The 13,228-nt window shown below is 28.6% G+C and overlaps 1 protein-coding gene across 1 annotated transcript in view; it reads left to right on the forward strand.

Annotated features, from left to right (window-relative positions):
• Window positions 1-13,228, forward strand: part of LOC106684928 (pyrokinin-1 receptor) — a 252,524-nt gene that overhangs the window by 146,756 nt on the left and 92,540 nt on the right. The window contains exon 3 of the mRNA XM_014427306.2: window positions 3,873-4,130. Coding sequence (XP_014282792.1) covers window positions 3,892-4,130 — 239 coding nt within the window. The 5' untranslated portion in view covers window positions 3,873-3,891. The remainder of the gene's footprint in view (window positions 1-3,872; window positions 4,131-13,228) is intronic.

Below are 13,228 nucleotides of genomic sequence, written 5' to 3' on the forward strand. Positions count from 1 at the left end.
AAAAAAAAAAAAAAAAAAGTGTTAGATGTTAGGTCAAAGTTTTAGTGTTAGATATTAGGTTAGAGTTTTAGTGTTAGATATTAGGTAAGAGTTTTAGTTTTAGTAAAATTCAGTGTGCCCCAACACAGCTCATCAACGATACCTCAAAAGCTATTTAAAATGTTTGCAAGTGACAGGAAATAAGAGATAGATGTTAATTTTTAGTTTAATTTAATTCATGTTATATATCATGTAAAAAAAAAAAACTTATTAATAACTGGTAATAATTAGTTTTTAATTTCACAGTACATATCATTAGTGTGCCCTACTGCCATTTCATTATTCGCAATATAACTCCTATTATAAAAAATTAAAGCACTATAACTTTATTGAATGTTTTACAATGAAACAAACATGAAAGTTTTAACAAACAAAGAAATCTCAAAACATCTTATTCCTACTAAATATCAAATATTTTTCAAATAGGGGCTTTTAAAAAACTACTAATTTTAATGTTTTATCGTCGCCTCTAAGGGTTTTTGAAATATTCAGGTTTATTCCTAAGCTATTGAGGTGTGACGTAAAATATTGGAATTCCTGGAAGAGATTGGTTCTTGTCATATTGTCGTATTGAATGGTGTTTGTTTTGAGATAAGATAGGAGTGAGTGAGCCTCGTGTGACTGATTCTCAACCTAGTCATTACAACTTTTTTTTTTCTTTTTCTGATTTAAATGTTTAGGCTAAATTACTTTCTATCGATTTATTTTATAAAAATACCTCTGTTGATTTTGACAAAGTTTCGGGGTCTTTGACTCATCTTCAGATTATCTAATCCTACAGTAAATACATAAAAAAACCCTGATCCTATGGTGTGTTGGTAAAAATAATCTGTTGTACTTTTCTGCTGAATTCTTTCCATGACTTCGTGATATGTTTTTCTGAAGATGAAGGTAAAGACACCGTAACATCGTTAAAATCAATAAGATCTCTCTATAACAAAAACACACATAAAGTGTTTTCGCCTAAACATTCAAATGCACATATTTGAAACATTCATTTTATTCATCATGCTTTGATACTAATAAATATTTTGTATGAAAATTCATATTTCATTCAGCTTTCAGTATCCTGTAGTTACAGATCGTCTACCGATGCCCTATATTTGCTTTAATTTTAAAAATATTTTTTATTACATTTAATTAATTAAACTATCTCATTATTAATTTTGTGTCAATTCTACAATTATGCGATCCAAATCTTTGTTTCATTTAATCGCCTAAATGTTATGGATAAGATCTTACAATACTATCTACTAAGAAATACAGTGAGTTAATATGAGAAATAGAGAGAGATAAGTGAACAGTCGAAGTTAGGAGGACCTAAGTTCCTAAACCCGTTCCATTATTTGAGGCAGTTATATCACGGAAACTTTACCCTACTTGGATTACTTTTTTCTCTCCATTCTCAGCTTTTCTTCACCCTTCGCTGTGACATCTAAGATTAATGGTTTATCCTATAAGATATAAGAAGTCGATCTGGAGCTAAGGTAATTTATATTCACATATTAAAACCATATATTATAATAAATAATTTTATCATAACCGGATAAATTCGTAAAGTTATTTATTGAAATATATTTTTCAAGTATAGAAATCAACTTTTTATTTAGAAATGGTTACAATTTTCTACTTGGACTTGGAAGTATAGTTTACCATTCTCGATTAGAGCAAGAATTATTTCTGATTCTGTATTATAATTTAACTCTAAGACGTTGCGACATAAGAATGGGTTATTATTCGGTCATTAATAATTAAATTAATAATATAATAAGGGGTATATTATAGTAAAACCTCATCCATTCATCCTAGTTAGTTTATCGACGGTTAAACGTGAAGTCTGGTTGATCCAGAGTATATAAAAGAAAATAACGCCAATATTAGTTTGACTTGTACATTTCAAAAAATTTTAGATGTAATACAAACCTTAGTATTTCCGTGATATTTAGTACTTAATGAAATAAATATATAGATAATCATAATATTAAAATTTGATTTGAAATAAAAATTCCTTTAGATTTAATTTAAGTGTCCTTTATTTTAGTAACATAATATTTTGTCACTACTTTATTTATTTTTGTTTACCTATGGCTATTCCGGTTAAACGGGATCCTATTGTACTATGCTGTTGATAGCTGTTTGAGGAAATGAGGTAATTCTCTAAAAATAATTTTATATTTTACATTTTTTTAAACCTCTCTTAATTTAAAAGATTTAACACCCTTTGAATAACTAAACAAAAGGGGTATTTTTAAGAAATGAAGTTATTCTACTGTATATTTTTTGTCTTCCTTTCCGTATTTTATATATATTAGAAATATATATTTCTAGGGACATATTCTAGACTTCTAAACAGTCTTGTTGGAATCTTCAGGGATATATGTTCTAGTATTGGAAAAAATCTTCCTAGTAGGAAGTCAAAACTAATCTATTGTATTCTGATTGTACAATTATAATTGGCGTAAAAAGTTTCATAACGTTTACATTTTCATTCGATTGGTTATAAACTATTTTTAAGGACTTAATTAAGTTATAAGATATAGTTATAAAATAGAAAGTCTCGATATTTTGTTGAGAAATAAAAGCAATATCGGTATAGTTTATAAAACACAACAAATGAAAAATCTTATTTGGTTCCTGATTTCATATGCGAATTTAATTATGCTCGTAGAATCATCGTGTTCTTGCATTAAGACCTATTTTTTTGCTATTATCAAAAATTTGGACTGTAAAGAAATCGTATCTTCATCTAAAACTGTGGTCTCAAATTTTAGTCTCTGGACTACTAAGCTGAAAATTGAACCATGAACCCTCTACCACTCTCAATTAGAGGCAAAAAGGTTCTCCCTCTGAAAATATTTGATAATTAGGGTATTTAAAAATGCATTTCTGGTAAATTTATTGTGCATTTACCATAATTTTGCGTCGATTTATTAGGTATTTACCTGCTAACACCCAAACATCAGTAATGCTAATTACTAAAATCGTTTCATTTTACAAAAAATCCTGTAATGAAATTGGATTAATTCTATTTGAGATACATTCACAAATATTTTCCTCCCTTGGCCCTCGCTTTTGACCAACAACCAACAACTTACCTAGTTCGGTAAAAATCCGAGTAGCAATTCAATTAGTAAGAACCGAAATATCCAAATCATTTCTTCGATTTATTGATCGGAACAGTTTCTACAAAATCACTCAGGTGTAAAAGCCCTACCAATCTAATAAAAAGGAAGTAGGGATGGTTATTGAAATGCTTACAAGTTTGATTTAGTCACAGAGCTCATTTGAGCAATATTGTAGGTATATTCAAGACTAAGACCTTTTCTTTTTTAAATCCCGTACCATGGATTTGTTGCCTATGACATTTATTAGATTAGTTCCTAAACTCAAATAATCATCCTGATCTGAAGAATTCGGTAAGAATTTGTTTGTCAAAATGAATCGGTCTGCAATCTAAATTGGTAAGTTAATAATATGAGGTATTGAGACTGGAGGAGTGAAACGTTGTTTAACAGTTTGGTAAGACTTTTTACTTAAAGTTCGATGCTAATATTGCATTCTATGTAATGTTATCTATATTATTGTATTATGTTTAAGTAATAAAAAAACTTACATCCATTATATAAATCCTTAATAAATCTTAATCACCCAGAATGATCTTAATGTTCCTTATGTAGCCGATATTGCTCGAACCAGACATCAATTCTTTCACTCCCTAATCACTCTAACGTACTAGTTCCTCTTCTATTCCATACAAGTTGTGAAAAATCAATAAATAAATAGAAAACATGTATTAAACCATTATATATTTAATTACTTCGACCCTGTTGCAGATCCCCTGACAGATGCGGGATGGCTGACTCCACAGAGACGGCCAACGGAGATCAGACCTACATCTTGCTCCTTCTCACGAGCCTCTACTCCCTCATATTCGTCACAGGACTGATCGGCAATGTCAGCACGTGCATTGTTATCGCCAAGAACCGGCACATGCACACCGCCACTAACTACTACTTGTTCTCGTTAGCTGTTTCGGATCTCCTATTGCTGGTCTGGGGATTACCTCAAGACGTCTACCTTCTGTGGGCCAAGTAAGAATTGTTTTGATTTTAAATTAATTTATGTACATTTTTACTTTTTAATGTTTTTCGTGTTTATTTGTCTGAATAATAGCTTTTTATGTTAAAACTGAAAACACATCCTGCAACATTTAGTAGTTAATTACAAAATTTCATTTTTCGAAAATTAGTTTTGATGAGTACAGCATGTCAACTCTTGCTCTCAACGGCTCATATAAAGTACTTAATAAGTTTAGTCACAAAATTATTTTAAAAAATGAGATAATTATAATATTTTTGAATCGTTAAGCTTTTTCATTCATCATTCCTAGAAGAATTAGGGTCAGCATATGTGCAATAGTTTTGTTGAACAACAGTAAAAAAAAAAATTAAAACCAAATACTACCTAAATAATTATTTGCATCAAATTCTTCATTAATATAAATTTATAAAGACTAATTTTCTGCATAATATTGTTAGATGTAATTTTTATTTTTTTTAATTCAATGTTTTTTTCTCTAAATTACTATTACTGTTTTTATTTTTACTATTTTTGGCTTATTGTTGCTTAGGTGCCATGAAATGGTTTTTGGATTCTAATCACTTAATGAAAATTAATATTTAAATTTGTTCATAATTTTTAAATAAAATATATATTTATAATTTATGAAAAACAAAATTCCACTAATTTTGGAAGCTTTTAGTTATAGTTTACATATTATGTCCATCCCATTTTTTTTTCTTGTAATATGTTAAATATGAATTAAATTTATATAAAACATGTTCAGCTGATAACAATTTATTTAAATGAAATAGGAGGGATCTTGGAAAAACAAAGTACCAAATATTCCATGGTTTTTGCCTTTACATGTTTAGCTCCTACCCACGCTCTTTGAATATCTCTTGAACTCTGGAATTAATGGCATACCAGACATTGTTTGCACCCTCTTCATCCTTATCTTCTGTATTCACATTTGCATATTGCCTTAGGGATTTTCTTGAGATTATTTAACTTAATTGTGTAACACAACAATAACAGATATATTATCTTTAAAGTGTTCTAAAACGTTTCAGTTCCGCCTTTATATTGGAAGCCCAGTAACTCAAACATTTCAGACTCATTGCACTCGTTGCAATCAGTAAAGACTTTGGTTTGGCAGGTACCGAAACTTCAGATATTAAGTAAGAAATAAATGAAATAAATACAGTTAAACTTCATTTCATATACTGCAAAGTTTTATTAAAACCATTAATTGAATATGTTTATAACCAGGAATAGAAAACCAGTGCTATGTATGCAATTTCAGATGGATATTATAAAAAAACAAAAAAACAATTAATATAATTAAGATTTTGAAAAAAATTGCTTCACTATTAAAAAAAAGTACCCAAAGAAATATTCACTATTAACTTCACTAGAGCCTGTACTTTTATCAATAAGTATTAGATAGTGATTTCTTTGCTCAGAATATTCTAAGCAATAGATTCAAAATATCTATAATCGATAAACTATTTTATTTAGAATAACTAATTAAATAAAGTAATAATTACTTAACACAGACAATTTCTCTTAATCGTACATTTGTATTACAGTAGTATCGATCTCTTTTTCGGCTCTCAGGAACGATGAATTCAGGAGAAAAATGAAACATGTCTAATGTTAGAATTTCCACAGTGGTGAACTAATATTTTTATAATCCTAATACTGACCTATATAACTTGAATGGAAAATCAGTCCATCCAATAATGTCAAATACATTATGTGATAAGCTAATGACATTCAAAAATGTTTTCTGCTACATTTACACTGACCATGCTATTATCGTGTTCAAGCTGATGGGATATTAAAGCCGGTGGGAGAACATGGAATAACGAAAAACAATTTTCTCGCCGTTGCTATCTCAGTTGATCTAGAAGGCAGCTTTCAGAACGAATACCGATAGTAGGTAATGTTTTAATGGTTTAACACTAAAACGTGAGGAGAAAATTACATTTGACATGATGTCCAAAGATCTTATTGCTAGATATTCGTACTGCTACAGAAGTAGGTAATTCGATTCGATAAAATTTAATAAACCCGAATTTCACCCATGTTGGTTTGTAAAATTTGACTTCTACATTATACGTCTACTAAGAAAGAAAGAAAGTGGTTAGGACAGGCATGCCATTTTGGAAATTACGAGATACTTCCAAAATCCAATTTCATTAAAATCAAACTGATCTCCTTAAGAGTTTGTAGTAATTTGATTTAGTAGAAAATTATTGATAACAAAAAATAAATGTAAGAAATTTGAATCTTTATGTTAGAAACTTCATCGATTTTATCAAAAAATTATAATAAATATATTATTAACAATATGAGCAAATGTTAACTTTTTTCATGATCATTTTCAAAACATACCTTTTAAAAACAGTGTATTTCTCTGCTTCAGTCTACTAAAAAAAATGTTTTTTGAATTTTCTCTCTCTTATGCTAGCATAGTTGCTCATAGGATAGCAGATAGCAGATTTTACATGGCCAAAATAAATATATTTGCAAATAATTTGTGTATTGTTAGTAAAGAACATCATATAATAGCGTTTGTATAAAAATATATTTTTTTTTAATTTGATAACGTAAAATTCATTTAACTGTTTGACCAAATTTATATCAATATAACATATAAGTTTATGAATTAGTTTTATAATAATAATACATTATTTGAGTTGTAAAAATTGTTATGTAAAATAAGGTAATCGTTTATCTTAAAAATGGAAGCACAAGCCCGAAACGTAAGTTCATAAATCAGTATAATATATTCAAAGGATGAAGTTTACTTCTCACATAATTTGAAATTGAACTGAGTGCCAACTATGTTTGGAAAGATGATTAAAATTCAAGACAATGAACTAATTGCTTCTCATTGAATAGAATAGAAGATGGGGACAGGTTCACTATGAGAAAGGAGACTGCTTAAACTTGATTGAGTTCCAAATAGTGGTTAGAGCAGGGTTAAAGGTCTCTTCACCAGTTTCTATTCACCTTACTCCCCTTTTCTACCTCATGTTTTTAGAAACAGCAATGAATTTCGGCTGTAACTATGTTAGTATTTTCACGTAATGTATTGTAAAATTTGATCTTAAGCAAACAGGTTTGTGTTGATTGGTGTATTTTTCAGGTATTTGATATTTAAGTAATTTTATTGATATGAGTGAGAAAATTACTATTAAATTACATACAGACGTAAATATAATTATTTTACAAGGGTTATTGATTTGGTAATAAATAAATCAATATTTTCTCATGATGTATAATGCTTTCTTTTATTTTTCTTCTACAAATGAAAAATTCCTAATTATCAAAATATCGTAAAAACGCAAATTAACTATGCAGACATATATGTATAAGACTTTCTCCAGAAAGGAAGCTTTGAAGAGATCAAGAACGAGGTTATTAAAACACCCTTGGAAAGAGGAAGTAGATCAATGTGAGGATCAGCAAATCCTTTTCTCATAAAAATTCAATGAGAACGTCCGACATAAGTTCAGACAACTCAGCGCCTTTATGAAATAATTTATGGCTTTCAATTATTATAAAATACTAGCGCTTACTTATCGATAATAAACCTAACTTTATTATTAGTCCTATTATTTTGTATTAAAGTATAAATTCACTCATAAATTAATAATAATGGAGATATATAGAGTAACCCACTCATGAAATTTAGTTGATGAGGATTTACAATAAAACATAGTATTATTTGTTTTCTTTTTATTGAGACTATATTTTGGTTTATGTTATAGGCCTTCTTGAGAGCTAACATATAAGAATTGAGGAAAATCAATAAATTTAACAGTTGCATGATAAGAAACAATACAACTAATACAAGGAAATATAGAATTTAAAAAAAACTTATATTTATCCCTTAGTATTTTTTCTTTTTCTTCCTCCGGGCATTATTTATAAATAATTTATTAGAATTTTCACGCACACTAAAAAAATATAAAGCTATAAAACGTTATTGAAAGATATAATTTATTTGAAATTATGTTTGATTTAATTATAACTAAGCATTAAAGGTATTTGAATCTCATATAAAATCCAACTAAATAATGTCGCTCCGCTAGGCCTTTTGAAGCCGCCTCCTTCCTTACTCATCTTTCATGACTAGGCCCTAGCGTCAACACATTCGCTTATCTCACGTACCGGATCTAATAAGTTCTCAATTAAATTTCCTCTCGTGCTCTTTCTGACAGGATTAATTAATTCCGTTTGATATACTCAAATTTGTCGAAATATAATACAACTTTAACAGATAAGGCAGGGGTAAACAAAATCATATGACATAAAGAAAAACGATTTGTAACCTGATGAATAACAGTACTAAATAGATATTTTTAACACTATATTAACAATTTTTGATGGAAGGAGGATGTTGTATTAGATGACTAGTTTATCTAGTTATTATAAATAATTATTTAATCGAATTATTCATCAATTTGCAGTAAAAGATTAAGTGTGCAACTTAGGTTCAAATTTATTTCTGTATATTATTGCATGAAATTATACAGGAAAGTGATGTTTAACGAAATATTATCATATCGATATTACACAGTTTTAAATAATTTCTTGATGAATTATTTATAATTATAGATGAAAGCGAAAAAGAAAGTCAGCTTTAAGGAACCAATCATAAAGAATAAAAATTATTTTTAAAAACGGAAGAAAAATAAAAATAACAGTGGTTTAATATAAAAATAAAACAAAACTCAAAAAACGTTTATTGTTACGTAATGGACTGTTGTATTCAGCTTATAATTTCAGGTTTTCTCGTCATAAAAAGAAAAATTAAAAACTTTTATTTAATCTAATATTCATATAAAATCCTTCGTAAAATCCTCAATGCTCCTTATTTTGTTACTAATAAAACCATCCATTAAGACCTAAATGTTCCTTATGTAACCGATCTAGCCCGAACCCGATATCATTCCTTCCATTATAAACTCCCTAACCACCCAAACCCACTAGTTTCTAACCTTGCTTCCTCTTCCATTCCTGGCAATCCTCCGAGGCGCCCGAAAAGAAGATGGCCTCGTGACCTTATATTGTAAAATGTTTTTAGAGTTCTACTACTGGGTAGTTTCTCTACATGCTGTATCATATCATTATCATTATGTCATTATGATCAAATTTCTTTGTATTTTTTATACAGTTGTAAATATCAACAAATAATTTATATAACTTAATAGTTATATAAACTAATTTATTTCCCTTATTGTTTGCCCCCAAAAACTTTTCAAGGTCGCTATGATGAGGCCATTAATTTAAATATACATTCGTAATATTTCAATGTTTAAATTGCTAAAACCTCTTACATTTTAGGTCCATTGTCAAAAAAATGCATCTGAAATATTTAAGATATTAAACAAATATTTTGTTGTTATATAAGTTTAAACTTATATACTCATACTATGAATATTTCTCGATAGTTGGCACAGAAAAAAGAAATTCCAAATCATGAAACCTAATTTTACAAAAAAAAAGAATTTACTAGGTTTTTAATTTTTATTAATCCTTCAAGACCTACAATGTCCCAAGTAATTTTTATATCTCCTTTTTGTTTTGAGTCTAAATTATATAAAAATATGAATTTCACGAAAAAAAATACTCTTTTTTTTTGGATTTGGTAGGGGTTCAGGTGGTATTGGATGTATTACACTGGGGTCCAGGTGTGAAGGGGGTTTAGTTTTAGTTTAATCAAATGCGGATCGACTATCCGAGATTCATAAAATGGGTACCGGAATTTTAATGTATTAGAGAAAAACCTGGAAGTTTACCAAGTTCATGACCAGTTCAGCTCCTTTCTATAAGAGTTGACCTCTCTCTAGACATAGTAGTTGCTCTTCAAGTTCTTTTAGTATTGGTTTAATAAAAAAAAAACTATTATGTGTTTAAATGGATACTTTCATCTTTTTTTTAACGCAGAATTCCTTGTATTTATTACAATTTAACCATAGTTCATAAAAAAAAGGATAAAAAATAAATTTTCGTTAAGATAAATGAGTAATTGAAAGACCATATTGGAACACCACTTTCTTCAATTCAAATTTTCTCCAGTATTTCAATGTTAAGAATTTTATGTATGTATTTATTTATTTTATGTATTAATAATTTTAGCTCTACCTATTTTATTACTTTTTAATATGAGAAGATCTGTTGTCCAAAAATAACTAAACCAAAATCACATTATGTATGTTTTATTTGGTCCCATTGAGCTTAGACAAGCACACGCTGGATTTTAAATTAAATAGGCCTGTTTATCGTCTCTCATATGGATAACTTCCAGAAAGCTTTAGAAATAGATGAGTATATCGGTGGAAGAGATGTAATGCCGAAAAGAGATAGATGAAACGTCAATTAGTTGCAAAAGGAAGAATCACTTCCAAAAATACCATGAATATCATGTGCGAGTGGGTCTTCAAGGTTTGTTATTCCTGTCAATCAGGTGACTAAAAATAAATTGGCAAATTTATTGGAATTGTTACTACTTTATTTATAGATTAGTCTCTATTTATAGCCTCAAAGTCGTAGAAATGAAAATAATCAAGTTTCGCAAAATGGTGTGTGTGCGTGAATAGCCTAGCTCAAGATTTGCGTTTATTTTATAAAAATATTTCTTATAAATTAATAAAATATTTAGTCCCATATAAAAATGGTACATTGTCAGAAATAACTAGTTAATTTTACGGTAGCATTATTTTCATTGTCTATATGAATATTAAAAAAGAAGTTTTTTTAAAAGAAAAAAATGTTTTTTTCACAAGTTGTTTTAGAATAATTTAACCTCTCTTGTCGACTTAAAAAAAAAAATCCTGTGGCAACGAATGATAAAAACACCTGTATGAAAAAATAAATAAATAAACCTCTACATCCCTTTTAATGGAGGTCTTTAACATTCTCTACCTGATCAATATCACCAGGAGATGGGCTCGTTTAAACTTGGACATAACATCATTTTCTCTCGGCTCGGGTCGGAATATCCATCTCTCTTCTCTTATCACTTGTGATATTTTTCTTTTTTTGAAATAAATTGAAGCTTAGTATGTGATTATAGCTCTAATTTAAATCTTCTAAAGCGCAATTAAACTTTTTTAGACGATTTTAGTAAAAATTAAGCGATACAAACTATTTTACATATAAACGATCCTATTCATAACTAATAAATATGAATTATGAATAAGGTCAAATTCGCATTTTTATTCTTCTTATTTTTACGTTTTTTGATTTACTGGCAAGAGGAGGCTAGTTACGCGGGATTACCGATTTTATTTTAACTTATTTTGGGGATACTAAGTCGAAAAATATTAGAGAAGTTTTCTTACCAATGTAGCTAGGAGTCGAAAAAAAAATTTTATGCTTTTTTAAAAATAATTTCATATTACAATATGAACAAAATGGTACAAACTAAACCTTCGTATTTGTTTACATACGCACCAAAAAAAGATTCATCACAATCTAAAAGATTCATGTGGTTCGAAAGTGCGGAAATTCAGCTTCCTATCAGTTGTGGTTACATTGGACTTATAACATTGTAAGGAGCTATGAATTTATCTACTGAAAAAAAATGTATCCTTCAAAAAATAAGCCTAAAAATTTCTAATTTTTGATATATATTAAAATTTATATTTAAGGGTTTATAATAAATTATAAACTATAATTTATAAATTTATATTATAATACGAATCGTACTTAAATTTTCCTAAAAAAGATTGTTTTGATCGACTTTACCGGGAGCGACTTTTGGTGTTTCTAATTGTTTAAACTGAGGTGCCCTCGCATGGATATCATGGCACAGACTGCGTCTTTTAAAATTTTTGGATGGAGGGGGAGGAGAGGTAGTTGCATAATCAGGTTTTGGGAAGGGTAAAAAAATAGTGTAAATATTTTATTAAAACTATAGCATAAACGTCTCCTAATGCTATTACAAAATTGAATGAAATGGAATAGTGATTTGTTGTAAACATTAAATATTCTAAAACATAATAGTTTATTTTTTTTTTTAATAAGCAACTTTCTCCATTTTAGCAGAAACAATAATTTGTTTTTATCAAACTTTATATTTTAATGTTTTTCTTAAAACAAATTAATTTTTTATTGACTGTTCAAAAAAAACTTCAATTGAAAAATTTTCTAAGTTAACCCAATTTTATATTCACTCCTTACTTTTTAGAACAGTAAATATCTTTTCGAGATTCTTTATATTAACATTGAAATAAGTCTGAACATAACAGAGAAAGAAGCACGAATTTCTCGCTCGGCTTACTGGATTTTCATTATATATGTACCTAATTATTTGAACTATTTGAAAAACTTCTATTCTCTTCACATTTGCGATTAAATGAACGGTTTTACAGATAATTGGATTAATTTGCGAAATCCCAATTAACTTCAACGTTAAGTTGCCTTCTAGGGACATTATCTAATCCCCTCCCCATAACGTCATTTTTGCTTAGAAGAAGAGTAGAGTTATGCCACCTCCCTGACCTACAGTTTACTTAAAAAACTGTTTACTTAAGACCTATCATTTAAATTTGCCAGCAGGTGTGTAATTTGTGAATACTAACCATATCTAAGATACAAACCATTAAAAGTGTATGTGCTTAGAGTTAATATTTGGCGCGATTGTGAGATACAAATGGAATGAACGTTGCAAAAAAAAAAATGTGTTTCCGAATTTTAAAATAATTGAAATTAAAATTACTGGTGAAGATCGATGGATGCCGTACATCGAGAAAAATATCACATAAGTATGAACAAGGCGCATCGGCAAGAACTCCTGACCTTATGTCTAATATTTTTCGACCTAGTAACACCAAAAAAAGTTTCAAGGTGCCAGGTAAAATTCTCCTTATGAGTTTTACATTAGTCATGGCATAAACTTTTCTCTTAGAATGACACCTAAAACTCAGCGTATTCAGTGGGTATGAATATGGTTTACTTAATTTATAATGTATTTTTTGTTTCTTATATAATTCTTTACTTGGATAGTGTTAATTTGAATTTTTTATATAATTGAGGCACTGGTATGGGAAAGACGGTAAGTCAAAAAATATCACATTTCCATGTATACATGGAAATGACAGCTAGCTCT

This window comes from Halyomorpha halys, unplaced genomic scaffold (assembly GCF_000696795.3).
Source record: "Halyomorpha halys isolate HHAL.00 unplaced genomic scaffold, Hhal_1.1 Scaffold629.1, whole genome shotgun sequence".
NCBI classification, from domain to species: Eukaryota; Metazoa; Arthropoda; class Insecta; order Hemiptera; family Pentatomidae; genus Halyomorpha; species Halyomorpha halys.